General features: G+C 40.5%; 3 protein-coding genes across 4 annotated transcripts; 1 reads left to right on the top strand and 2 right to left on the bottom strand.

The window, feature by feature from the left end:
• Nucleotides 1-1,477: 1,477 nt before the first annotated feature.
• LOC307259005 (collagen alpha-2(VI) chain-like) lies at nt 1,478-12,439 on the top strand. 2 transcript variants are annotated; one of them, XM_080038712.1, is made up of 28 exons: nt 1,478-1,601; nt 3,802-3,951; nt 4,208-4,815; nt 4,925-4,945; nt 5,074-5,139; nt 5,262-5,315; nt 5,408-5,452; nt 5,574-5,600; nt 5,697-5,723; nt 5,849-5,893; nt 5,993-6,046; nt 6,270-6,332; nt 6,545-6,607; nt 6,695-6,748; nt 6,850-6,885; nt 6,990-7,052; nt 7,583-7,645; nt 7,941-8,003; nt 8,124-8,186; nt 8,278-8,328; nt 8,616-8,714; nt 9,427-9,489; nt 9,595-9,630; nt 9,727-9,772; nt 9,876-10,028; nt 10,631-11,086; nt 11,182-11,220; nt 11,311-12,439. In XM_080038712.1, exons 2-28 carry the CDS (start codon nt 3,807-3,809, stop codon nt 11,898-11,900), a joined length of 3,093 nt encoding a protein of 1,030 aa, XP_079894838.1. In that variant the 5' UTR covers nt 1,478-1,601; nt 3,802-3,806; the 3' UTR covers nt 11,901-12,439. The 2 variants fall into 2 exon arrangements, with proteins under 2 accessions (XP_079894838.1, XP_079894839.1); XM_080038713.1 differs by having other exon boundaries at nt 1,503-1,605.
• LOC307259006 (X-ray repair cross-complementing protein 5-like) lies at nt 12,197-21,038 on the bottom strand. Its single transcript, XM_080038714.1, has 21 exons — nt 20,867-21,038; nt 20,088-20,201; nt 19,262-19,445; nt 18,853-18,901; nt 18,575-18,697; nt 17,917-18,096; nt 17,637-17,751; nt 17,239-17,377; nt 17,049-17,161; nt 16,865-16,927; nt 16,635-16,772; nt 16,452-16,542; nt 15,792-15,922; nt 15,447-15,643; nt 14,566-14,656; nt 14,329-14,398; nt 14,105-14,214; nt 13,722-13,818; nt 13,448-13,515; nt 13,278-13,352; nt 12,197-12,484 (listed from the first exon to the last, which is right to left on the bottom strand). Exons 1-21 carry the CDS (start codon nt 20,879-20,881, stop codon nt 12,470-12,472), a joined length of 2,178 nt encoding a protein of 725 aa, XP_079894840.1. The 5' UTR covers nt 20,882-21,038; the 3' UTR covers nt 12,197-12,469.
• Nucleotides 21,039-23,913: 2,875 nt separating this feature from the next.
• tmem169b (transmembrane protein 169b) lies at nt 23,914-25,443 on the bottom strand (the record flags this gene model as incomplete). The annotated part of the gene is made up of 2 exons (XM_080037535.1): nt 23,914-24,551; nt 25,170-25,443. 2 exons carry the CDS (start codon nt 25,441-25,443, stop codon nt 23,914-23,916), a joined length of 912 nt encoding a protein of 303 aa, XP_079893661.1.
• Between the last annotated feature and the right edge of the window lie 2,194 nt (nt 25,444-27,637).

The following is a 27,637-nucleotide window of genomic DNA, read 5'->3' as shown; positions in this document are numbered from 1 at the left end:
CAGTGTCATTAAATGCAGACGACCAGTGTATGAGCTTATTTCTCAGCAGATAGGTGAGAGTGGAACAAAGTTCAATTCAATTAAATGTGGGTGACCATAAAGAAGGTAAAGCTCCTAAGAAGCTTTATTATGGTACAAGGTTTTTGCAACCTCACAATATGTATGGTCGCAGTAAACTTTAACCTCCGAAATCTGATCAGTTCACCCTGGATTCACGGTGTAGGTTTGTGCAAAACATTTGACAAAACACCTTGATGCATTCTTAAAACATTGCGCCTACAAGATTTAATGTCACAGTAACCTTGAGCTTTGACCTGCAAAACCGAAACAGTTTATCCTGAGTTCAGTTGACAGTTGTGCAAACTTGGCTAAAAAAGGACGGACAGACAGACAGACAGACAGACAGACATACTGATTTACATACTTTTGCATACATGCCTCAGGCCTTCAAACCTCGGGTGTGTTCTTGAATTTCTTGTGCATGCAGATGACGAGAGGCACGGCCTACATCGATGGTTTCACACTGTCTCACTGGTGGAAGTTTAGCCCCAAGGAATGCAGCAATGTAACATCAAGGGTGGTGAAGGAGAAGCCTGCTAGCAAGTAGACATGAATGTAAACAATGGAGGTTTCAAACTTTTTGTTTTATGAGCACAAAATGGATTCAACAAGTTTGATGGACCTGAAGTTAACACACACCACCAGGTGTGATGGTGAGCAACACTGAGTGTATACAGAACAACGTTGTCGGGGTATCTACAACAAAACATATTTTAAAAGCTCCCCATTATTTTTGTATATAAAATCAAAATTTGTAAAGGTCAACAAAATGTTCATACTAGTACAGTACCACACTTCCTCAGTAAATGTACTTTGTTTACATGTGTACTATCTGTATAGTATAGTAGAACATCTCCCACAGCCCCAGGTATACACAAGTAGCTTGTTTTATTATACAAACAGTGTGAAACCAAAACACACTCAATTTAGATTGATATTAAACAGAGAAAACCCTAACACACAAGAAGCTAGAACCAGTAAATGTTGTAATTTGAATTATGAATATATGGATGCAAAGGAGCAAGCAATCTGTCTATCAAATATTTTGGAGTCCCTCTGTGTTGTATAATGTTGAAATGTAAACACAGGTTGAGTGGCTGCAGGCTTCTCCATGTAGGGCTATGGAGCGGTGCAGCTGAAGTGTTTGCAGAGATGCTCTTTGGAATCAGCCTGTGACTAACAATAATTCCATTGAATCGTTCAGAAGATGGATAGATTACTGCAGCGTTCTGTTTACTCGAAGCCCACTCTATTTACAGGGTTTTATTGTTGTGTTGTGTCTTGCCTTCTGCTGCTGTGGCCAGCACCCAGACATTGACCTGAACGTCAACCCTCCAATAAATACACACGCACGAGCACGCGTGTGTGCACGTTCGTGCGTGTGCATGTTCGCCCATGGTTCCGCCTAGTCTTGGATAAAACGGGCCTCTCGTCGGTCCGAGGTGACCCTGACTGAGTGGGAGCTTTCCGGCTGAGATGAATATCTGTCGTTTGAAGTGTTAGGAAAGTCGTTGAATTTCCCGACAGCCTGAGTCGCCACGGTGAGTGAGTGGCACTCTTTTATTTGAGCTCATCTGAAGGTGTATTACGATGTGGAGATGAGTGTCTATTGAGCGTTAGTTTGTTTTATTTATTTGTTTAATTATTGAAAGAGAATAGCTTGAAGTAGCGTAGCCTGAGGGGAAAGAAGGTGTCAAGGCTACGTTGTCATCGGGTGCTAATTCAGAGTTTTTATATTGTATATTATAAAATTGGTCAGCAATTATTAATACATTATGCAGAAGCAATGCAAACTCCTTTTATTGCACAACACTAATAATTAGAAAAGACCTGTGTCCTATGTTATTTTATGCAGGACTGTTAAGTGTTACTTTGCTTTGTCTTAAATTCGAGTGACTTCATTATTCAATATTCCAGGTACTCAATACATTTCTTGTTTTCGACTTCCTCAAAGCATTATATTTATATTTCCTTTTTTTTATGAACAACAAATACATGTTTTTAATGCTGCACAGTTTACTTTTGCATGTGTCCAAGTGTAATTTGAAAGGATAAATACATATATTTAAAAGAACTAGCCAATAATAATGATTGGATACAATGATTATTCTAGTAGTGGATTGGAACAAACATTAATACATTTAATAGTCGAAATGTGTTTCTCACTGTATCCCTCTTAAGATACACATATCACTGAGAACACAGGACATTCAAGTCAGGCAGATTAAATAAAACCACATGCGTTCACTTCTTACATGCCTCACACATGTCACATATGTCAACTATACATGTTTTTCATGCACTGGGAAGACCAGCTGCTGAGTTTTCTGTCTTTTCTGCAGGCGTGCTGATCTTGAACTTCTTTCTCTTTGCTTGGCCCTCCTGTCTACTAGTATCCTCCTGTGGCTGTGTGGTTGCTTTATTTATATATTTTGTATTATTTTGTTTATTCCCACACCTTCCTATTGCCTCTGTTGTATGTTTTGGAGAAGATGCATTCCCTCCGTCTCTTTATGTGTGGCATGGGCATGAGAAGCTCTTTGCACTGCTCCTTGATGAATAGCCATTGTGCATTGGTCGGTCACACCATTAATGTAGTCACTCATGGTGCTGAGGAGCAGTGAAGTTAGTTTAGGCACTGATGGTGACAACACGCAGCACATTGTGGCAGAGCACCCTTGGCCACCTCTGTGTTCTCCAATCACAGGTGTATATGTACGAAACAATCTGATCCATTGTGTCCACTCCTCCTTTCGTTTTGTTGTAGCATTAGCTCACTACTGGGTTATTTTCTTTCATACTGGCGTCATCCACTGATTTGTCATTGTGTATGGCGTTCAGGAGATCCGCCTTTGGTAACACTTTATAATAATGTTCATTTATAAGTGATCCATAAGTCATGTCATTAGATAATGATGAACAACAAAACAGTAATATGTATTTGTTGGTGATTAATAAGTGCTATGTTAACATGTCACAAATGTATTGTGATTCATATATAAAGTCAATATGATGAACCAATAATTTAACCAATAAAATAAGCAGAAAAAAATGGCATGATAGGACGATAAGTTGACTTTAGGCATGATTCAACCATGTACATTTTTTGTCAAGGACAGCCTTACTATACATGTGTGCCTGATGAATGGTTTACACTTTAGATTAGGGGGATGCAGAAAGGTTTGAAAATGACTTATTCATAATTACCAATGATTTGTTAATAAGCATTTCACGATTTACTGAACGCTTTATAGAGGACTTACAGCACATTTGTGATATGTTAACATAGCACTTATTAATCATCTACAAATACATAGGACTGTTCTGTAAATTATTGGTTCATCATTATATACTGACTTATATATGAATCACTTATGAATGACTTTATAATGAACATTATTATCAAGTGTTACCCAGCCTTTATCTTCTTCAGCACTTAGCTCACCATGTTCATGTTAACAGGCGGTGTCAGCGATTCTGGAGAATCATTTTTGTTGGCCTTGAGTAGCCTCCACTTTAGTAGCAACAATGTAAATATTGTCCTCTTCCTCAGTACAGCATGTGTATTCACTAGCATAGTTTAAAACAACGATAAACATATCCTAAGCTCTGTGGAAATGTGAAGAGACTCATTTGTTTGACAGCTATTTCCTGCTTTTAGAGGGAGCGTTGGAGCTCACAGTGTCAAGCCCCCGACAGCTGCCCTGCTCATTCCTTGTGTGTGTTGGGTTTTTTTCACAGAAAAAATGGCAAAGATTTCAGGGTTAATTTTTCTCTGCATGCTCCAAGCTGCAATCCCTCAAGGCCTGACACCCCGTGGACCCCGCCCGGTACTTTACCAGGACCCAGCTGTACAATATACATCTCCTCCACTTCCGTTTAATTGTAAACGTGAGTGTCATTCATTTCTCCCTAGGCCCAAAATATATGATAATAATAATGACATTTCTTTTGGATTATTTTTTTTTTCAAGAATTGTATGTATGTGGAAAAAGTATTCAGATTTAGGTAAAATTGAGAAATACCACAATATGAAAATACTCCTTGTACCAGTGATACTACAGAAGTATTGGTAATACAAAGTACCTAAGGTATCAAAATTATAAATGTTTTCTCACTTGTTTTTTTTCGACGTTCTCTCCTCCAGACCAGATCATTGAATGTCCCGTCAGGGTGTTCTTCACCATCGACACCTCGGAGAGCATCGCCTTACATGAATACCCGGGGTCGCTGCTGAAAAAAGTGCTGCTGTACACAGAGGAATTTGTCAACAGGCTGGCTGACCAGAAGTATAAAGAGATGATCCAGCTCACCTGGTCCGTGGGGGGCCAGAACTTCTCCCAGGAGCAGTATGTCTTCAGCCAGTTCACCACCCAGCAAAACTTCATCAGCCGTCTCAGGCGCGTTCAATACAAGGGCAAAGGCACCTTCACTGACTGTGCTATCAAAAACATGACCAAGCTAATAACCAGTAGCCCCTCGCAGGCTAAGGAGGTCCTCTTCTCTGTTTTCATCACCGACGGCTACGTGACGGGAAGCCCGTGTGGGGGGATGAAGGCGATGGCAGATATGGCCCATGATCAAGGCATCAAAATGTTCTCAGTGTCCGCGTCCAAGATCAGTAATGAAGAAGGAATGAGGGAGATAGCCAGCTCTCCCTCTGAGCTGTACCACGACGACTACTTTGCCGTGAACACTTCTCAAGCCAAATGGCCAATAAACTTCGCATCCATCGATCAGATCATACAAGTCATGGTGATCTGAGAGACGTTTTTCCTCTCTTACCTTGAATGCTATTTCAATATTTCACTCACAGTAACACTATCAGGTGACTTTCACTTACAATTGTTTTCTTTCTTTGCAGAAACAACAAGCCCTATTGCAGGTAAGAACGACTTGTGTGTTTGCTATCAACAAGACTATAGTAAATCAAATTGGGTTTTGTTTACATTTCTGCTTTTCACAAATGATAATATTTTTCATTTTGTTTTGTTTTCTTCCTTGATCACCTAGTGTCAAAACCCTCAATGTCTGAAGGTGCCTGGGATCCCTGGACAAAAAGGGCGTCGAGGTCCAAAAGTGAGTATTGAAAGGCACAGAAAATTTAAAAAATGAACAGTGTACAAACGTGGCATATTTCCACTTTATTATTACCAGATTTGTTTTTAAAGGTAAATGTGAACCTGTCTGCTTCTTCCTAGGCTCCCAAAGGTTCCACAGGTGGTCATGGGACAAAAGGTGCCAAGGGTAAACAGGTGGGGAGAAACAAGTATCATTGTAACAAGTACAATTTGTTCAAAATTATATTGTATCATTTTAAGACTGAATGTAACTTATTATATTACAGGGTGATCCTGGCATTGAAGGTCCAATCGGAAAAGCCGGTCCTAAGGTTTGCTGAAGCCTCACTGAGTGATGACTTTATGTGCCTCATAGTTCAATAAGGTTTTTGTTTTTTTATTTTCTGTTGTTTATATCAATAACATGCCCCTTCCTTCTGTGCTCTGATCTAGGGAGGGACCGGTTTAAAAGGTGAAAAGGTGAGAGACGAGTCTTCGTATTCCCACTTTGTTCCGTTCATACGCCAGATAAAATGAAATGTGTTTGGGATTTATTGCTCTGCTTTACCTCAACAGGGTGAAATAGGATCAATCGGAGCAAAGGTAAATAAGGATTCCTGATTATTTGCTTTCGTACTGTACGTGTTTTCTTTTGACTATTTTTCAACATTGTTAGTGTTTGCAAACCGTACATAATTCTCTGTCTGCACTGAAATCCAAAAACTCAGGGTGCGTCAGGATTTTCTGGCAAGAATGGAACAGACGGTCAAAAGGCAAGTCCTCAAACGACAAAGTAAGATGTGCATGTGATACCGTGACTGGGATATGTTTTGCGTACTGACTTGATACTGTCGTCTCTTGGAAATCTTCAGGGTAAAATGGGACGAATTGGACCTCCCGGTTGCAAAGGGGATCCAGGTGACAAGGTCGGTAGTAGTTCTACAAAATGATTTTTCCATGTGGTATCCTCTGTCACACAGATTTGCTGGATCCTCAGAGTGTTAGATGTGGTATATTGGTTAGATCATCCAAATCTTTTTCTGTTGAATTTAAACCCATGCATTAAATAAAATCATGCTAAATTCTACAATTTGCTATACATGGTAGTTTAATGAACAGCCTAATTATTTCGTCTGTGTCTCTTTAAAGGGCCTAGGTGGCTACAATGGCGAAGCAGGTGACCCTGGGCCACGTGGCGATGCTGGAGACAAGGTGTGTATTGAATCAGAACTGTAATCCATCATCTGTCCTTCATCTAAAGTGAAGAAACACCATGCAGCATGGTCCCAATACACTAATTAAAATGTATGGGACGAAGCAAACATCAAGCAAGTCATTATATATAAGAAGAACAAAATAATAATTATAAAAACAGCCATATGAAAAACATCAATAAATATGAACATTATTGCTTGTCTGTTTAGGGTGACACAGGCCGATTTGGAAAACCGGGTCCCGTTGGCCCAAAGGGTGATAGAGGACCAAAGGTAAACGTTGCATTAAGACATGACAGAAAATGAAGATTCTCCTTAACTTGACAACAGTGAACATACAACTGAATCTCTGTTCCACAGGGTGAAATAGGAAATGCTGGGATTCCAGGTCCGCCGGGAACAAAGGGAGGAAAGGTACAGTACAATTACGAAATGTACTTATAATTACGTCTGTTTTACACTACCGTAAGTTCATTGTACAATGCTCCCTCTTAATGTAATCTATTGACCCTCAGGGGACTCCTGGCACACGTGGACCAAAAGGCGAATTGGTATTTCAAATACTTTAATTTAAAAGAAATTTCAAAAGTACATATAGCATTTTGACAATTTTGCTTGAGTTTCTTACACATGATTCTACAATAACTATTCACAGGGAGGGAGAGGAGACCCTGGGATAAAGGGAACAGTGGGTCCTGACGGAATGAAAGGAGATAAGGCAAGTTCAGCGCTCAGATATCATGTCCCTTCAATAAACTTTCTCATTTTATATAATTTTGGTTTATTTTTCGGAGCAGGTTTTGTGCATAAAGGGCAAGACAAACCTGGCAACACTGCAGAGAACACAGGACTACAGAATTTCAGCTGAAATATGACTCAATTTACTGCAATCTGTTTTGACAAAAAAAACATATGCAGAGCAATGTGGTGGAAAGGGGAGCTTGTTATCTGGAATCAAGTAAGAGTGGTTGTGAAACACTGATCAATAGCAGTGGATTCTGTTGAATTTCCTTGTAAATTCAACCGCCTGAATTTAATTAAACAGCTTGAATGAAACCATTCCAAGCAGTAAAATTGGCATCTGTGTTGCCACCTATACATTTTCTTAACGAGATTCTCAGGAAAAAAGTTCTAAATACTTGCAGAAATAGAAAAAAAAATTGCCCTTCTGTTACCGTGTAGGTTTGGATGCGTTTGTTGATTAATGATATGATGCAAATCCTGACATATTCATTTACCTTTTCAAAGGGGGACCCAGGGCCGGACGGAAACAGAGGTCCAACTGGGACTGTAGGATCCTCGGGGCCAAAGGTGAGGAGATAATGCTGTGGGTGGAGTTTGGCAGAGGAATGACTCCTTGGAACTCCTAACGCTGTTTTTTTTCCCTTTTTTGTTGGAATTCCTGACAAAATGCTTGATCTCATTACATTAACAAGCCTTTCCCAGGAAAACCGTTTTTCTTGAGAAAAACTATTTAAAAAACAAACACTTCCTCTGAATTTGTCTTATACTATGCTTTGCCAAATTCCTATCAGCATGCTGTGAGTGTTTACTGGAGTCAAGTTGATATCCATTATTAAGGACTACTTTCTCCCTCCTCTTCTAGGGAGATCAAGGACTACCAGGACCGAGGGGCCAGCCAGGAGATCCAGGGGCCACCGGTGGAAAAGTGTGTCCTTTTTTTTAACATCATAATCATCGACACTTTAGTGCTCATTGTCTAAGCTTGTCTTTTGAAAGGATTCATACAGAAAAGAGTCATGTGAAGTTTTTTCTTCTGTGGTTGTAGGGCACCTTTGGACCTCCTGGAGATCCCGGACCTAGTGGAGACACTGGGATCCCTGGTCGAAGGGTAAAACCCTTTCTTTCTATCACCTTCGTTACAGCTTTGTGTAAAGTGCTGGAACATTTGGTGATTGGTTTTATTTATTTATTTTAAAAAGGGTGACAAAGGAAGAGAGGGATTCGGCTATCCTGGACCGAGAGGAGGCACTGTATGGTTTTCCCCTTTTTTTATATACTTTTTAGATTGGGTCAATTCTTGTTCTTCATTGTTGATAGCTGCATTCATCTGTCTATTGTAACTTCAACACTGTACTATCTCCCCTCATCCCCCGCCCCTGATTGCTTTCTATGTATGTTTATCCTCTATGTTCACCTGTGTTTTATGTGCTCGATTTGCTGCATAACAAGTTGCCCTAAGGGGACATGAATGTATTTGAAGTTGAAATGCTTGCACATCTTGCATAACTCGAGTCAAAAGCAGCTCTGATCTTTTCAGGGGGACAGAGGCGATCCAGGTAAAAAAGGAGCCAGAGGGGGCAGAGGTGACTGTGGCTCCAAAGGAGAACCTGGATTTAATGGAACACCAGGAGACCCTGTAAGATTCATAGTAAAATGTTTAAGGTGGAATAAGGATTTGAGATACCTTTAATTTTTTAATGCCCAAGTGTTATTAGGATATCTGTCTCAGAATTCTGCCACCACTCCTATTAACCTGATCTGGCTATTTATTCAGTCAGGATAATGCGCATATCTCTGTTTTCATCATGATGCTTTCTTCAGTCTAAAATTGTTCCAGGGAAACATCTTAATAGGCAGATTTTGGGGTCGAGGAAATCAGGACATTATTTCTTGATAAAGATTTGTTGAGGATCATTTTATATGCCAATTTGTTTTAATTCCCCTCTGTTGTATTGGAATTGAGGTGCGGTATATCTAAATGTATTTATTTAGTCTGGAGATTATTTACCAGGTGGAGTTTCTCATTTGGACATACAGTATCACAAGAGATCATGTAAAAAAAAAACATGTGTCAACAAGTATCTTGATGTATAAATGCCTTCCATGTAATTGCAGTCTGAGTTTTTACATGGTAATGTCGTCTTTAAAAAATGCCTCGTAAAAATGCAATTGAATTGAACTGAGACGGTATTTTGGAATGACCTTCTGGGACAGTTTCCCAGACAAAAAAAGTTCACACGACAAAAAAAACATGACTTCCAAAGAAAAGTTTTTTTTTGTGGAGTATTTCTAAATCTGATTCTGAGGAAAGATGAATCACTCATACTGAAAAAGAAATGTCTGTGCAGGGGGATCCAGGACAGCCGGGGGAGCCAGGAAGGAGAGGACCCAGCGGTGGCCCTGGATTAGATGTAAGCAACAGCACAACCACTCAAATATTGAATAGGTAAATGCGTGATTTGAGATCAAATTGCATTGCTGTGTGTGTGTGTGTGTGTGTGTGTGTGTGTGTGTAGGGGAACCCTGGACCACCAGGCGATCCTGGCCTCACTGTGAGTAGTCCTTAAGAAAGGCATGACAGTATTCAAAATTCTAAATGAATTCTACTTGGTTGTTTTACTTCTAACCGACATACCTTTTCCCTGTAGGACTGTCAAACCATGAGTTATATCAGGGAGACATGCGGTTGCTGCGGTAAGCAAATATGCTCACTATTCAACCACAGCTTCAAAGTTGAATGTCTTTAAAAAAAAATTATACAGTGACACAGTGCCCTAATTGTTTTCTTTTGATTCAGACTGCGAGAAGCACTGTGGAGCTCTGGACATTGTGTTTGTGATTGATAGCTCAGAGAGCATTGGGCATACAAACTTCACCCTGGAAAAGAACTTTGTAATCAACACCATCAACAAGCTGGGATCTATGGCCAACGACCCCATGTCAGAAACCGGTAAAACAAAAAGTTTCGGTTGTGGGAAGAAATATATTTAGCTATTAAATATGTAAATATGTTTAATTTCCCAAAGAGTTAATTTACCTAAACTGTTGAGTGTAGAGTTAAATAGTATTACCAGTTAATATTCCTGCTTCATACTACTACTAAAAAAACATCTTACAAATACATTTCAAGGATAAGATTGTTAATGTTGTATATTTTTCTAAATTTCAATTAATCCAATGAGAAGAACAGAACCAACAATTCATTTCTTAGGCTACTCCTCTGCAAAGTTTTCCTTTCCTCTGTGCCCTAGAACTCCCACTGTTGTCTTAAAGCTATGAAAATAGCACAATATACAACCGTTTTGAGTAACATTTGATGAAAATGAAATTACACTATATTTTTGTGACATATTTTCAAAGATTTACAAGAAGGGTAAATAATGCATAAGTATTGAGAGACAGAATACATTTTTTTTTCATTTAGTAGGCTATTTGTCTTTTAGTGGGATTTTTTTTTACTACAACTTTCAGAGGTCACACCAGCCTTATCCTTTGAAACTGGACTCACACATTTGGAAAAGCACCACTTGACACGTTGTTTTGCTTTCCTAGGCACAAGAGTCGGAGTTGTACAATACAGTCACAACGGGACTTTTGAGGCCATTCAACTGAATGACCCCAAAATAAACTCCATGTCTAGCTTCAAGATGGCAGTGAAGAATCTACAGTGGATTGCTGGGGGAACTTACACTCCATCGGCACTCAAGTTCGCCTACGATAACCTCATCAGGAACAGCAGGAGGGCCAAAGCCAACGTGTCAGTGGTGGTGATCACGGACGGCCGCTATGACAGCCGTGACGACGATGGCCTGCTCAATTATCTCTGCAACAAGAAGAACGTGGTGGTCACCGCCATCGGGGTGGTTGATATGTTTCACAAGGAGGACGACGATAACATCCTCAAGTCAATAGCCTGCAACGACAAGAATCGTGTCCGAGAGTTGAAGCGATACTCTGACTTGGTGGCTGAGGAATTCATAGAAACCATAGAGACTCTGCTTTGTCCCAGTAAGCCTGAATCAGTAGGCTATATGCACAGCAAGAGAGACATTACTGATGTTTCTGACCATTGTCTAATCTCCTCATTGTGATTTCTCTTCCAGATCCGGTAACCGTGTGCCCTGAACTCCCCTGCATTATAGGTAGGTTGCACATTCATGGCTGGATTTTTTTATTTCAGTGTTATAAAAATGTGTGCAGCTCAGTGAGTGACTGCTTTATGCTTATTACAGAACCTGACGTAGCTCCGTGTGTCCATCGGCCGGTGGACTTGGTGTTTCTACTCGATGGATCAGAACGCCTCGGGACGGACAACTTCCTATATGTCCGGGAGTTTGTGGGGAGGGTGGCAGAGCAGCTGGTATTGGCCCAGAACAATGAGGACAGTATGAGAGCTCGTATGGCACTGGTAGAGTTTGGCAAGGACACCGAGTGGCGCGAGGCCTTCCCTCTCACATTCGACCCTGTTGTCGTCGCTGATGGCATGGCACGCTTGCGTTATCTTGATTCTTCTTCCAGTGTGGGGCCCGCCATCATCAGGACCATTAACACCGTGTTAGGTAGAGGAGCTAGGCCAAACGCAGAGGTTTTGTTTGTTTTCATCACCGACGGCAACACAGACACCAAAAACCTTGAGGAGGCAGTTAAGGCCATGCGCAGTGAACGGGTCGTCTCCGTAGTGGTATCCCCAAGGAGTGACATTAACAAAAATGTCTTAATGAGTCTGGCCATGAATGACCAGAACGCCATCTTCAAAGGCATAGACTTCACTGGTCTGACCAAGTCCCATTTGTTTGAACGTTTCATCCGGTGGGTATGTTAAAAAAAAAAAAAGACCACACGGACGTAAACATCATTTTGGTGCTATTGCTGTTAATGTACTGTGCAATTAGCAAGTGACATCACTGCATTACTTTACTGCACTTGAGGAAAAATGTATTCATCCTCAATATGTTGTTTAAAAAAATCATTGTGCATTAACCATCATCAGCTTTATTGTTTTCAATAATAAATCTGCAGTTTGTTGAGACAACGCAGTGCTGTATTTTGTCATAACAGGTTTTTTAAGTGTAAGTGTAGATCTTGAGATTTTTAAGCATTCACAAAATAAGAACAAGACAAACTAAAAAATTTACATTGAAGACAAAACAAAACTCTTGACATACAATAGTTTTTGTGAAGACAAAATGTAGTCAACAACACAAGACTGGTGTAAACATCAGTCAAACATCTGATCAACAATGTTTCTGTGCTGTATACATTCACTTAGAAAGTACCAAAGGTCTCGAAGTAGGAGGCAGAATAATGGACCGCTGAATTGGTTTGGTCTAGCGGGGCTGAACTATTGCATTCTTCTTGTTTCTCTGCATGTCCACTGCAGACTCTCCCTTATTACATCATGTCCAGCTGCACAGGAAGAAGAAGAAGAAATAAGAAAAAATAAGTTTTAAATGACATGTCTCAACAGGCCAAGCATCATCAGACATACACACACTGTGGCACATAGGCTACTGCAAATACAGGAAATGGCTTTAACATGACTTGGGGGAACATTCATTAAAAAAGAAATTCAACCTAAAACGTGCCATCACGCCTCGTTTCCACATACGTACATTCTCATATGCGATCCAACCGGATCCGACCAAAAGTCCATTCATTCCTATGTGATCCTCCGTAATGTCCGTTTTGCCTCCGAAACTCCTCCCCTCCGTAATATACATTCAAATTATTGAACTTTTTACATGGATTAAGGAGAGACCGTATGGAAGTTTTGCTAGGTTAGCTTACATGCGATGTCCTTCCACTCAGTAAATGTTGATTGTCAAGTCAGTTAGATGATTAAAAAGTACTTGTTCATCTAGTTTGAACACTTTGTGAATGAGTGAATGTTATTCTGCTAACATATTAAATACTTTATATATAGCTACGTGATACACTATATATAGTCGGATCGTATTTATCAGTTTGATATGAAATACAGTCATCATAGTGTCCGCGTTGGATATTAAATACAGTCAGATTTATTAGTTTAATGACACAAGTGAGAGTGCCTGCGATCGCTTCAGCATCGCCAGAGACACGGATGCCCAGATTTCCTTCCGTTGGACACTAGAAGCACCATTCGTAAAACAACGGACGGATGCACGGACACGAGTGACACACGTATGTGGAAACGAGGTGTCACAGAAAAAAAACTTACCAAGTCATCAACATCTCCAGTATCTTCAGCTGGTGGTGAAGTTGCCTCCTCTTTCTTCTCCTCAGCAACCAGAAACTGAGGGCAAAATAGGCTTTGGTCAGAAAAAGCCCAGTCTAAAGATCCCCCTTAATTTCAAACGTGAAGAAACATCATATTTCCCATTAAGGTACCTGATTAGCTTCGTTTTTGGATACTGTGCTTCCTTCTACCTCGTCCTTGCTGATCAGAGTTATGGCATCTGTCAATCAAACAGCAAGAATTTAAGTCCCTAAAAACACTGAAGTCCTAAGGCTGATTCAGGCTGCAGCGCTTTTTTCTACTCCTAAATCAGCTCCCATTTTTTAATGATTTACATAAAGTATATGCCGCCCTCAGGAAAATCTCTCAAGGGAAGAGTGATTTTCAGAGAATTCCTGCAGCTCTGAGTAAAGAAGCTTATCATACCTTGAACAAGAAGGTCCCAGAAGACCTCCAGCCCTCTGTTTGGGATGCTCCTTTTCAGTGATTGGAGGTAGCCATTGTACAGATTGGCATTCCCGAGCTAAAAAACAAAATAATCCATTTATGAGTCTCCTAAAAGCTCACTCTTCTACATGCAGGAAAACATAAGCATTCTTACAAGTATTGGCCTAGTTTCAAGTCGCTAGAAATGTAACAGGCTCATTGTTAACTTCTTAAGTGGACCCATTTTATCTCAATAGCAAGGCCCAAACCATGCGTTCTGGTATCTCAAGATGAGTTCATCTTAATAATTCTCTTAAATTAGAAACCCTGTTTTCATCAGAATCATGCATTTCCCAAGTGGACGATGAAGAGAGTTTATTTACCTTAACGGACTGCTCTCTAAAAGCCTGGATACCGCTGATGCTTTTCATGTAGTAGTTTGTGTTCTTGTTGCCGAGCAACTGCTCTATCCTGTGAGTCAGTTGCTGACAGACTGTGAATGACACAGGGATCACCGAAGCAAAACAAAGAAGAAAAAGCACAAATTAACGGGGCTGGACATGTTGAGAGCCATGTTGATGCGTTTATATGACAACCGCCAACTCACCGTCTCCGAATGGAAGATTCTTCTGCTTTACCAGAGTACGGAAGTCTCGGGCTGGATCCACGCTTCCCACCTGGTTATGTGTAAAAAAAAAAAAAATTAATGAGGAATGAAGTTTAATGGAAATTTGCCTTTTTAAACAAGAAGTGCTAGTACTTTGATAAAAGGAGCAGATTTGAATACAATAAAATAGTTAATCCCTCTTGGATTATTAAACCATTGAGCTGCCCTGATTCTCACCGAAGTAACAGAGCCTTCGGCAATGTCAGCCAGACTGAAGTCCTCCTCTTCCTCGTCTCCTTTTGCCTTTTTGGCATTTGACTCCTCCGAGCTGTAAATGGCAGAAGGGGACAGTTTGAATAGTGAAAATAAACTAATCAGTTAAACCTCTAAAACACATACCACTGAGACTTAACAAAAACTTTACTGAGAAATGTAAAAAATAAAACACGAATAAATTACTTTCTAAATGTTTTTAGACAATCTTCTACTTGACTTGAACAAGTACAGTTTGAATACCGTCTGTATAGCACCACCTTACTGCACTGAATCACTTAGGGCCTCTATGAATAGTCTTTTTTGCATAGGAAATTTCCTTTCCTATCGAGATGACCCGGAAGTGCTCGGCGGATAGGTGATTCGAAATCTCAAAATGCTTAGGAAAGGCATAGGAAAGGAGCCTCGATTCATCCTTTAACCCTCCTTTAGCATAGGTTACTCCGGACCAACCTATGCGAAAGGAAAGGATAGTGGTATCCCATAATCCTTTACGGCGGCAATATTTAAAGCCACAAGCCACCGACGGACTTTACTGACTCTACACAAATACGAACGAGAGGTAAAACAGAAGAGAGGAGAAGAGAAGAGAGGAAGATTTAACTCGGCTAAAACAAAATACCCTCCCCCCTAAAGATAATAAAGAACTCATAAAAGACCAACATCATAATAGTTATTTTCGTAGCACATAATTTACACCATAAGAAAATAAACAGTGCTGTCTTTTCCTATGTTCGATAGGAAGCACCTTTCATCGCTCCTTAACCCCGATGATGTTTAGGAGTTAAGGTATAGGAAAGGAGGCTTATAGGTTAGGAGATTGGACTATTCGGAGAGGCCCTTACTCTTTGCCAAAGATCTGAGCGCTAGTCTTGAGCTTCTTCTTCTTCTCCACCTCTGTGAGAGGAAACTTCCTCTTCAGCTCCTCTAGTGGAGCCTGGCAACGTTGACTAATGACATCAGGGCGCTCAAGAGAGGCCTTCAGCCACTGCTCCATGGGAGGGAGAGGGGTGCCGGGACTGACTCCTCGATGATGCAGACACTGAAAGAAAGGTTGGGAGGTGGGGAGGTGAGCAGGACTCTTCAAAGCCACTTCTCGTCTCCTGCAAGACTTTAACATCTCCCTCAACTCAGAATGAATCAGTAATAAGACATCTGTTTCTCTAAATTACAAACTGGAGCTGCAGTACCTGAAAGTGCCTCTGGAAAGCAGGGTTGGGAATGTCTTGGACCTTGAACATGTCCTTTTTTTCTGCGTTGTCATCCTCCTCTACCAACATCATGGAGTCAATGAGAGAGTCCACAGCCGACAGCTGGGTGTCTAGAGGAATTGCATACAAGTGAGGCCAATTAAATCCATTCCTCCATCTATAACCAACTACAATACTTTGGTATGACGGTGTCAAGTGCAGAATGTGAAGGCGGCTGTAATGTTAAGAAAATCTTCTTAAAGATACTTTTTCTTGTACATTAAAGGCAAAAATGTACAAAAGAAAGTAGATTTAAGAAAATTTTAATATACTCAGTGAACCAACTGAAAGCCCAGTCAATATTAACCAACTGTAGAGCTGTTTTGCCAATTAGTATCAGACCCTGTGCCACATACAAAGTAGTCATATAAGAGCAGTTGTAGTCAAGAGCTATGACTGTAAACACAACGATTTGTGTGTGCTAAAAACACGCAGATAACTTGGAGAAAAGCTGTTAACTTTAAAGCAGCCTTTACATTCTGCACTCAATACCATCATGTCAAAGTAGTCAACATGAAAAATGTGCGCTTGTGAGTTAGATTCGTGTCAGTTCCCTGAGATCTTTTGTATCCAAAAAATAAAAAAAGACAATAACAGTACCTGACGGAGTGAACTTCTTGTTGTTTTCAAGAGAAGGAAATGTAAACTGTCTGAGGTCTTCCATGAAAGGGAGCTGGACGTAATTCAGACACTATTTAAGGGGTGAAAAAGACACCATGAGCTGGATGCTGTTAGACACAGATAAAGTGATAACAGCACGTAATGTTATATACATGATCTCACCTCATAGTCCCGCTTGATGCATGGGAAGGCTGCTCCCACCTGGGGGTTACTGCGCCGGTCATAGGCGTAGCGTACAATGGCCACCATTTTGAGTTGATCGAGCGCTCGGATGAGGGCGGACAGCGCAACTCCTGCGTGCTGCTCAGACACACAACAGTGGAAACACAAATGAGTCAGCATCAACATCAACAAGTCACCAGCGATGTAGTGGCAGTCTTCCCCTTTCTCACCTCATCGTCCTTGCCTGAAAACATCTTGATGACTTGATTCCCCATGAACAGATGGCGAGGCACCTGCAAGCAGATGGGAAAATAAAAACAAGATCAGTCTAAAAGGTTAATGTGTACCTAATCTATAAATGGTTTTTCCGTTGAGACTTTTTAAATCCCATGTACGTCATAAAAACTACAATACCGAGTTCTGTTTGGCGAAGCCGAGAACAGCAACGCACTTCCCGTCATGCTTGTATTTCATCTGGTCCTGATCAACTTTGGAGAAGGGGACGATATCACTTCCATAACGAAAGCCTGCAAAGAATGAAAAATTATTAAATAATAATAAGAAGTATTACATTAAGCAATGTGATTTCAAACAACTTCCTCACCTTGGATGGTGTCGTCTTTCTGCACCTCTGTCTCATTGTCATCATCCAGACAGTAGACGGTCTCTCGCTTCACGTCGTCTTTCTGGTTGGTTTGAGCGTCAACTGTCATCCACGTTTTCTTCAGTTTCTCCTCTGTCACCTGGAATACAAGGTGAGCATAATGTGTGGGTGAGAGAATTTTTTTTAGCTTCACTGGCAATACTTTATGTGATGTCAGTGACAAAAGTGAACACATAAAACAGGACAAACATCCGATTACAATTCTCCAAGTATATTTGCTTTAAACAATGAGTGAAATACAGTAAGTGACATGATTAAATTGAGAGACCTTTGCATTTCTTCGGAAGAACATATATATATCATTTATATTCATTCAGCGCACATCACAGTTAACTTACTGCTTTGTATCCAACAATGCGGATGGACAAAGAGCTGCCGATGGTCAGCTGACAGGGCCAGGCCATGGGTCTCCTCTCGATACGCTTGAACATGCACAGCTGCTCAATGGCGCTCCTGCAGTGAGACATGCAGAGCCAAGTCAAATGGCATCATCCGATATAGAGCAATCAAAAAAAAAAAAAAAAAAGTGAAGTGAAGTGAAGTGAAGTGAAGTGAAGTGAAGTGAAGTGAAGTGGAAAGAAGTGGGACAGGGTGGCGTTTCATAAGCCCCCTCCCAACCTGAGAGTGTAAATTTGATCCAGGCCGTCCTCCTCATCCAGGCTCAGCATGATGTGTTTGACCATGTCCAGGCTGTCCTTCTGTTCCCTGGACAGACCTTTGCCCATGCCAGGGCGACCGGGGCCTCTTCCGTCCGCATCTCCTGCACCCTCTTCACTATCCTCCGCTGGGAAAGGCAAACTGAGAATAGATCAATTCAGAGTAAAAACAAATAGTTTATATTTGATTGGTTAATGCAGTGCAACCATTTCTACAGTTCATTTTAACCTAACAAGAAACAAGAACACTGATGGTTTGATCATCCAGGCTGGTTGGTCTCATCTACAGTGACTTGTAATAACTGTACAGTAATTGAAAGCGTTTATGTTTGCATTTATGACAAAATAAAACGTGTGTAAACCTATAAAGGAAATCATTAATAACCACAATTAGCCTGATTTTGATGCTGCACAGTGTTAGTCCTAGGCCAGCTCTCAATCACAGCACTCATTAATTTAGATTCTAATAAAAATAGTAATGCCAATATTCTATATTATTTTACAACTTCACTGTCTGGCAATAAGTAGCACAGCTAGAAGTTACTGTAATGAGTGTTGTTGGATATGAAACAGGCGGCTACCAATAATCTTTAGATACTGTATGCGTGTCTGAACCTTACAAAAACTGCAGGGTGATGCCAGCTTGTTTGAGGTTTTCTATGATAACGTCCAGCTGCTCTGAGCTGACCTGAGTGCTGAGGTCAGTCAGGAGGACAATGTTGAGACGGTCAATCTTCTTCCCCCTGAAAAGAAAAACCAAAACTCTGTGTCACATCGTTTGAGAAAAAATGAAATAAAAATGCTGTGGGGAAATCAAACAATAAGAATGCATTTTTATTTTCATTTGAATAGCAAGAGCTATAAAGAGTTATGTTTTGAGATACAGGCAGCTACTTACTGTGTTTCCTTCTGAAGGAGATCCATGCAGACAACGAGAGCATCGAGCCCTGGTCAACAGGAGTTAAGGAGTGACACGTCGTCTAGAATCAAATTATGATGCTTAAAACAAACAGGATCTGTGACAAATGGGTAAATTCAAAGAGTGGTTTTGTTTTTACCTCACAACTCTGTCAAATGCGTTAAAATGTGCATACAAAAATAACATGTTAACAAAAACAGCAGAAGGAGATCACTTTGACATCATTGGAGTTATTAAGTTAAAGCCATAAGTTCTGACACAATTATTCAATTAAACAAAGATTTAATCAAACCCAAACTGATAATTTCTAATTTTTCTAATATTTGATTGTAGTCCTGATTCATGCATAAACATTAAACTGTACTTTGTGTACTGAGGGAAAGGATACAATCGGCCTGCTGACTCTCTGGGTGGATCTTATTCTCTATTTCCTCCAGAAGCTCAAAATCCGGCACCATAAGGTGGCGGTGCACTGTGATGTTCTGGTACTGGCCATCCCCGTCCAGTGGGTTCTCTGTGGTCTCTGTGCCAAACAGGACTAAAGCCAGTTCATCCTTGGTCTCTGCAAAAACCTGGAGAGAAAACACCAGGCGTTTTCAGGGTACATCACAGCTGACAAGAGATCCCTCCCGGAAACAGGGTTCCTCTAGCATAAAGAAAATAAGACTATAGACTCTTAAATATGTTTTAATGCCACTTAGGATTCAATTAAAGACTCATTTTACAGTAGGAAACATTCTAGAAAAAAAGAGCACATCAATTATGTAACATAATACATGACTTTGCTGATCCAGTGAAAAGGTTGAATAAATATCAAATGTTGAAACATTGTTAAAATACACAACTAAAAAGACAATTATTATTATTATTTTGCAACATTTTGCAATGTGACCATATCAGATAAGGCCATGCTGATCAACTGTTATAAGAGGCATATGTACATTTATTTAAGAAAATGGAATCAGATGCTATCAATTATTTTCAGATTTCAAATTGCAACCTCAGAAGTAATAATAAAATTAAAAAATTCTCCCCATGTTGCAGCATTTTGAAGGTTTCTTTTGAAATATTACCAATTAAGAAGACCTTATTTTAGATTAATTAATTCAATGTCTTTTAAGACATTTTAATTATCTGCAGGAACCCTAAGAACATTTTGTGTTTTTATTGTTTTTTTCTTCTTTTCTTGTTGTAGATGAGTAGAAAATGTTCACCTGACGCTGGACAAACTTCTGGAGGACTTTCTTGCCCAGTTCAAAGGGAGGCTCTTCACCAGGGGCATTGTTGGACATAGAGAATCCGACATCCATGCACAGCACCAGTGCTGACTGCAAAATTAAAACATCACCCTTTAGATTCAAACACTTTCATGCATTGGCTTCACTACAGTGGACACTGGACAGCTGTTTGCAAACTGTTAACTTGCACATGCATTGGGTTTTTAAATTGTATAGTTGTATTTCAGCCACCACAATGGATTTTATATTAATGTTTTAAGATTTCATAGTTATAACATATAATTTATTCATTGGTGATTTGAAAAACTCTAGAAAAAATGTGTGTGTGTGTGTGTGTGTGTGTGTGTGTGTGTGTGTGTGTGTGTGTGTGTGTGTGTGTGTGTGTGTGTGTGTGTGTGTGTGTGTGTTTGTTTGTTTGTTTGTTTCATGCATAAAGGGGGAAATCCTGACTGAGTTTGTTGTTAAATATGCATGAAGGGGTTAAGGAAGGGCGACTTCTCAATGAAGCTCTAAAGGACAGCACTTTCATCTTCTGAAATATGTAATTTAAGTCTAAAACAAGTGCACAATGACTTTAGTATTCATACAGGGGCGGGACTGATGTCTCCAAACATGTCCGAGCATGTCTACACCTCTTAAACTTAATGAACGAGAATAATGCGTGTGTTAACATTTTACACGACGAACATTATATCAAAGCTGTACACAGCAGGGATAGTTGATCTCCTCAAAATGTGAAAAATAAAGTAACTTACTTTGGAACCTGCCATCTTCTTCTCTTTTCCCTCTTCCACAGACTTTGTGTTTCTCTGTTATGGCTCCGGGGAGAAACAGCGAGCGACAGCAACAAGAAGAAAAGTTCCCGTTCACGATGGCAATGGTTCTGCAATGGTCTGCACCCACCTCGCGCAATTTATCACTTGCAGATTTTCATCATGAATTATATTGCACCTGCTTCATTTAACAAACGTACCGGACCTGTATCATCCGTCTGTGCTAATTTCAGCCGTGGTGTTTAAAGAAATATGCAATAATAACCAGATGTAGGTCATAGCAGCGCCCTCCAGCGTTTCATATGGCTCGGTGCTCTGATCCAAACCGACTAGGACTAACGTTGGCTCATCTCAGGGATCAAAATAATAATATGTTTTATTTTATATACTATCTATGATCAAAATGGATTTCAGAAATAAAAATAATCATGAATAAATACAAACCCTAATAATTCATCAAACGAATGACTACATAGATGCCTAAATAAACGTTTCCCAAAGCACCCTTCCCCCCATCATAGCCTATAATATACTGTGTAGGCTACCTGTGCATATATATATATATCATAGATAGTATATAAAATAAAATAAAAAATTATTTTGATCCCTGAGATGAGCCAACGTTAGTCCTAGTCGGTTTGGATCAGCGCACCGAGCCATATGAAACGCTGGAAGGCGCTGCTTTGACCTACATCTGGTTATTATTGCATATTTCTTTAAACACCACGGCTGAAATTATATATATATATATATATATATATATATATATATATATATATATTTGGTCTCGATTTTAATTTTGTGTTTTGTCAAACTTGTGGTCTATTGTTCACGCTGTTACAAAACAACAAAACCAGCATAGGCCTATAGGCAACAATTCATGTTGAAAATTAATACATAAATTATTCAGGGACATACATTTTTCTCTCATATCCCGACACAATTTGCCATTATGGACGTGAAATAGGTCCTAAATTGCATTCATATTGGTCATAAAAGGGTATTAAAAAGTGTCAAATTTACCATGTTGTAACCTGCAGAAACCCTAGAATCAGGACAGTACAAAATATTGAGTAAGTTTTGACCATGACAGTGCTTTTTCTCTAACGTGCTGTATTTGGCATTGCGGCATATAGATTTTCCTGAGTAAGCAATTCAGTGGGATACCAGGGTGTCAATAATTAGATCTCAAAGCACCCAAACCCCAAGGTGCGGCCTGCATCCGTGTGCCTTGTGCAGGGATATGCTGGTTTTACTGTTAGATATATTTTAGGAGATATATTCTAAAAACAGACGGAAGTAAGTTGCAGTTAATTGCTCTACTTAAACAACATGTAAAAACAATGTTGTTTCCCGTCCACAATGTAGATTAAGCAATTAGCACACGATTCGATGACAAAACACTTTTATTTTGTCTGTGTAATGCATAATTCTTTATTTTGCATCCCGTGGTTTCACAACATGTAATGTGGAAAACAGATTCAATCCATAACAAGTATTATCCAGTACCTGCATGAAAATAAAACTGAAATACTTCACCCAAACAGGTCAAATTAGAAACATTTTAACCTGAAATAATTAAAACAGTCGACCTACTTATCTACTTAAGAACTCCATCCGCTGTGTTTCAGGAGGTGCATATTTAAATATTTTAAATAAATTAAATCAACTTTCAAATAAGAACTGTATAGAAATGTCACAATAATGAAAAAAAAATTTCTTGTGTGTGGACCAAAAGGAAACATGACAAAAGCAGAGATCAAGAGAAGGTTTTGGTGGCGTCTCAGACATATGAAAACATGACACTAAATAAACATAAACTCAACAAAGACATGTCTGATTTGTCAGCTTTGTCCTGACTATGGCTTCAAATTGTGGCTGGATTACCCAGACGTTCATGTACATACTCTGTCACCAACATGTACACATCAAGTGCAGCACACTCAGAAGACTAGACATAGCAGCTTGGTCATAAATTGCCCAGATGCACTTCTTCTTGATGAAACACAATTTTCTTTTAGGAATATGCATCATGTAGGCACAGTATTATCCAGAACAATGCAGATATTATAAAGATAAAACAAATTCTCATTATCAACCAAACCAGAGAAAAGATGAAATTTGACACTGGCTTCTTCCTTCTAAAAGGCTTTCCTGTTTATCCAAAGTCTAATGTATCTTTTTCCTCTGAGCCACAGACTCCAATGATTGAAAAATGTCATGTTCCCTCATTACGATGAAAACACTAGTAACTGTGCAGTTTATTTTGAGTAAATCCCCACACAGACGTCCTGCTGCTGTAAATCAAACCAGAGCACCACTGAGTATTAATCCACAACTGAAAATAGTGCTGACTCAGAACCTCTTCACAAGACATTTCCCAGTTTAAGGTGTTGTTTACTGCACACATAATTGCATATTCCCAATCACATGAGTACATTTCCACAAACTAATCAACACACAGTTAACCTGCATCCAGGGCCTTTGGGGCAGTTGCCCAGTTTTTAAAAATTAGTAATCCCCCATTGCTTCAAATATACGGGATTATGATGACTTCAAAAACAGGACAATATGTCCTTTGAAATTAGTTCTGTTTCTGATGTCAGTGCACAGCACAGTGATCACAAACACAAAACGACAGATACTGTATGTACAGATGAAGAGGACCTTGGTCTGGCTATCTGCCAGTATCAGTGTCCACAGAACAACTTGCTTAACTGTACTGAAGGAAGAAAAACTGCATATGTGTATAAAAAGGTCTCCCATTAGGTGATTCTATGACAACAACCTTGAGGACTTAGAAGTACAAAAACATCACCACTCACATGCGCAGAGGAATAATTTATGGAGACTTGAATCTAATAATGCTTTACAAAATCTGAGGAACAACTAGTTAGGCAGTGTTGTGGTGTGACCAACTTAACTTGTCCGGCATGTTTGTAATTCAACTCTGAGTCAGGCCTATACAGTACATTATTAAGATGTACCTCAGACCTCAGCGTCTCCCCACCACCACCACCACCCCCACCTCACACTGAGGAAGTCTGGGCATGTTCACTGGGGGCCTTGCTCTGCAGCGTGCCGGAGATGGTGTCGGAGGAGTCGAGCAGCTCCACTATGCTGTAGGGTGAACAGTCCTCCAGTCCCAGCTTCCCACAGGCCCAGCCGCAGAAGCCTTTCTCCAGGTCCCTCACGTCCTGCCACCACTCGCCGAAGGCCCACGACACCTGCACCACGGCCGAGTACAGCGCCAGGGACAGGGCCACGGGCATGATGAGCATGGGGTAGAAGATGATGAGGAAGGGGCATATGGTGATCTTGTGCCAGAACGTCCGCTCCTCGTTGTACACCAGGAAGACGTTGTACCAGGTGAGAGTGCCGTAGTAGAAGGAGGTGATGAAGGACAGGAGGAAGACCACCGGGGCACAGGAGAGGCTCCACAGGACCACGTGGGGCCCCTGGCACACACCTAGGCCGCAGGAGCGTTTGTAGCCCTCCCCACCCTCGCACTCTGCATCCAGGCGTTCCCTGGACTTGGCCAGGTCGCGGATCTCCTTCTCCGTCAGAGTGAGGTGAATGTCCACCATCTGGCCCTTCTTCTTTCCTCGAGTGATGGTGCCGGTCAAGGTCACATAGCGGCTGTCTGGAGGAAGGTTCCAGCCTCCTCCTTTTGGGGAAATCATACAACATAAGTTATAGACAGTTATACAACAAACAACAATGAATGAGAACCCTTTATTAGATATCCTCTGGTTTGGGTGCTAAGCAGCATTGAATTAGAGAACCTATGAAGTGGAACATAAGCAGGCACAGCTTGACTCCAAATCACATGGTTTTGTCTATTAAACCAGAGCAGAAAGTTAAAGGTGGAGTCAGTGATTCTGAATACGCTTATTGTCAAAATCACGTTTTGTCAAAATCACTGAATATCTCCTCACAATGCGCTACGTGTCTGTAGGCCTGTGTGCGCTTAAAAAAACTGGCTTTGATTCACAGACTCTGCTCTGTAAACTGTTATGTAAACAAGGGGCTCCACTGTAGGTGGCAACATGCCTATTTACAGAGCTTAGGCTGTGTATTAAAAATGTATTTCAGCGCACACAAAGTACGTACAGGTAGCCGATCATGAGACATTGACTGATTTAGACAGAAAATTGATTTTGACAACAAGCATTCTGAAGAATCGTTGACTCCATCTTCACAAATGATACCCTCTCTCTCTCCTTCAGAAGTATTAACAACAAATGGCATGTGGCTTCCTGATTTTAGCTGACCTCCAGCTTACCTTCGTCTGTAGGTGTACAGAGGAACTTTGCTCCCTCCTCCGTGCTCCTCTCTGCTCCCTCCTCACCGCTCTGGTCCTCTCCAGGCGTCCTCTCCATTTCAGAGTGGTACACGATGATGGACTCGGGGCGCGGGTCTTTCTTCTTCCTCCTCTTCCTCCTTATGGGGGCTCCCACTTCTCCGTCGACCACGTGGTTCTCCGAGACATCTGACCTTAAGGACATCATCTGCGGGCTGCGCTCCCCTTCAGTTTGAGGCTCCTCTACCTGCACCATGCTACAAGTAAACTTCTTGTCTCCTTTACTTATTTTGATGGGTTCATATATGGAGGCTAACAGTGAAGTCCTGAGCAGCACAAAATACATTCACCCATTGTGTTTAGGTTCATAATGGTGGGAAGGTTTCCAGCTGAAGGCAGAGTGATAAAAGCACACAAAGGCTACATACACAGACAGACAGACAGACAGACAGACAGACAGAGAGAGAGAGAGAGGGGGGGGGGGGTGACATAAATAAGCAGGTTGGCTTTTCCTTATGGTCACACTATCTGAATAATTTATGTATAGTGATTCTGGCCTACATTCTGCAGTTGATTTTTCCTTGATGGTAGCTGATTAAATCCACCAAATGTCACATTTGTAGGCTATTGATCTAACAGCTGGGCATCTGAACAGACATGGCCTCGGTAGATAGATGAGTAACAAAGCATGATGGATTTGTTTAAAAAAAGAGGGGGGGTTGTCTTTTTGCATGACAGCGCAACGATAGGCTACTGTAAGTGGTCATGCTGATAGCTTATCTAAATACCATCCCTTTATGCCTAAAAATAGCCTCAGCTATATAATGACAGCATAACTATACAATGCATACCCGGATTGTAACGATATTCCAAAAGAATGCATCATCTGATATAGAGAGAGGGGTGAAAAAAATCCACAATGCAACCCATTCTTCACACAGCTGATCCCCTCCCATTTAAATCCCACCCATGTCCGCTATTGTCTGCAGCCCGGCGAACGACATTTTCTCTATGATTGCGTTTGAATTTCAGCCTACCTTCAATGAGTTGGACAAACACCGGGTGGATAAACTACTCCGAGGGAGGATACATCACTTAATTCGGCGTTGTGTTTTCGCCGATACAGAGATACAGATGCGCTACGCAAGTGTGATTTCCAGATAAAGCTCTGAACCCTCCTCCAACCTCTGCATCACCAATCCAGAGCCACCCAGCCTCCTCACTGCGACCATGTGACCGCAGAGAAATTATGGGAGGAAATCATAGATAGTAGCCTATATAAATGGAGGAAATCTATCTATGGAGGAAATCCACCAGCTGTTCCACACAGACAACTACCTGGGAAATAATAACCAATAGGCCCACATTAACAATAAATAGGCTATAGCCTAGTAGTAAATAGCATAGGCTACATAAACATAAAACTAGCCTATAAAGAACATTTAGAACTAGCATATGTGGTTTTGCTTTACATAGCCTTGTGTTTACACATAGGGGTTTCCCCTCGGATGTGGGCTTAGGTTATTACGATATTTAGCCTGATAGTCTAGGCCTACTTTCAGTAGACTTATGCTAGCCTACTGGCGCAATAGCCGATGAGATAGCCCTAAATTTAAATGAAATAATAATAGACTACAGCCAGCTTTCACGTAGCCTAACTAAAATGTCAATAGCTACATTGTTAATAATCCATCTTTTCTTTAGGCCTATTCAATTATGGTTTGCCTAGGGCTAGGCCTACTTATACTGTGACCACATCATCTGCAACGAAGCTCATTATATTCATAAAGAGAGAAAAATGTTTGCCCAATATAGAAGGATGTAAGATACCTTTTTAAAAACCATTATGAATGCAAATTAAGACCTATTCACTTCCATACCGTCAAAGGGGTATGGAAGGCCATTGCAAAATATGCTAGCTAATCTTCAAATTCAACAGGATATGGCCATGGCTTGCCTTAACGCTATGTTGATGGTAGTTGTGTTACAACATATTTTATGTGGAAACCGTTGACAACAGCAGGAGCGGCACGCGCGCTTGCCAGTCAATATAATAATCATCTTATGTCAAGGTTATTCCTTTACCAAAATGAATGACCAATGCTCATTTAATAGTATTGACAGCCTGCTCCTTCAGTTTGGTGAGTTCATTTATTTCATATATTCTTCAGTTAGTTTTGATTTATTAGACGTTTGTTTGGCTTAGGGTGTAGCCTAAATATTTAGCTGGCTAATGTTAGCTGCTTGGCTAACGGGTTTAAGTAGAGGCCGAGCTCTTCTTGTTTTGGTGTAAGTCAAATTATCTTAACATTTGTTCATTTTGGTGAAACAATACAACTTATACTAAGTATAGTTAAAAAAACATAGATAATAATATTGTTATTCCATGTAAGATAACCTTTGTTTGTATTTTATAGCTCTTCAAACTCGAGAGCTTTCCCAAAAGAAGA

This window comes from Ammodytes marinus, assembly GCF_949987685.1.
Source record: "Ammodytes marinus genome assembly, chromosome: 12".
NCBI lineage: Eukaryota > Metazoa > Chordata > Actinopteri > Uranoscopiformes > Ammodytidae > Ammodytes > Ammodytes marinus.
Note: the sequence above shows the minus strand (reverse complement) of the source record. Positions and strands in the feature narration are given on the sequence as shown.

Bases quoted from the DNA above. Each gene is read 5' to 3' on its own strand.
- LOC307259005 (XM_080038712.1), top strand. From the start codon at position 3,807: ATGGCAAAGATTTCAGGGTTAATTTTTCTCTGCATGCTCCAAGCTGCA. The intron at 4,816-4,924 runs GTGATCTGAGAG...CTTTCTTTGCAG, and splicing joins ATCAGATCATACAAGTCATG to AAACAACAAGCCCTATTGCA. The intron at 7,646-7,940 runs GTGAGGAGATAA...CTCCTCTTCTAG, and splicing joins TAGGATCCTCGGGGCCAAAG to GGAGATCAAGGACTACCAGG.
- LOC307259006 (XM_080038714.1), bottom strand. The intron at 17,378-17,636 runs GTAAGTTAACTG...CTTGTATTCCAG, and splicing joins GCATTGTTGGATACAAAGCA to GTGACAGAGGAGAAACTGAA. The intron at 16,543-16,634 runs GTGAGATCATGT...CCCCTTAAATAG, and splicing joins GCATCAAGCGGGACTATGAG to TGTCTGAATTACGTCCAGCT.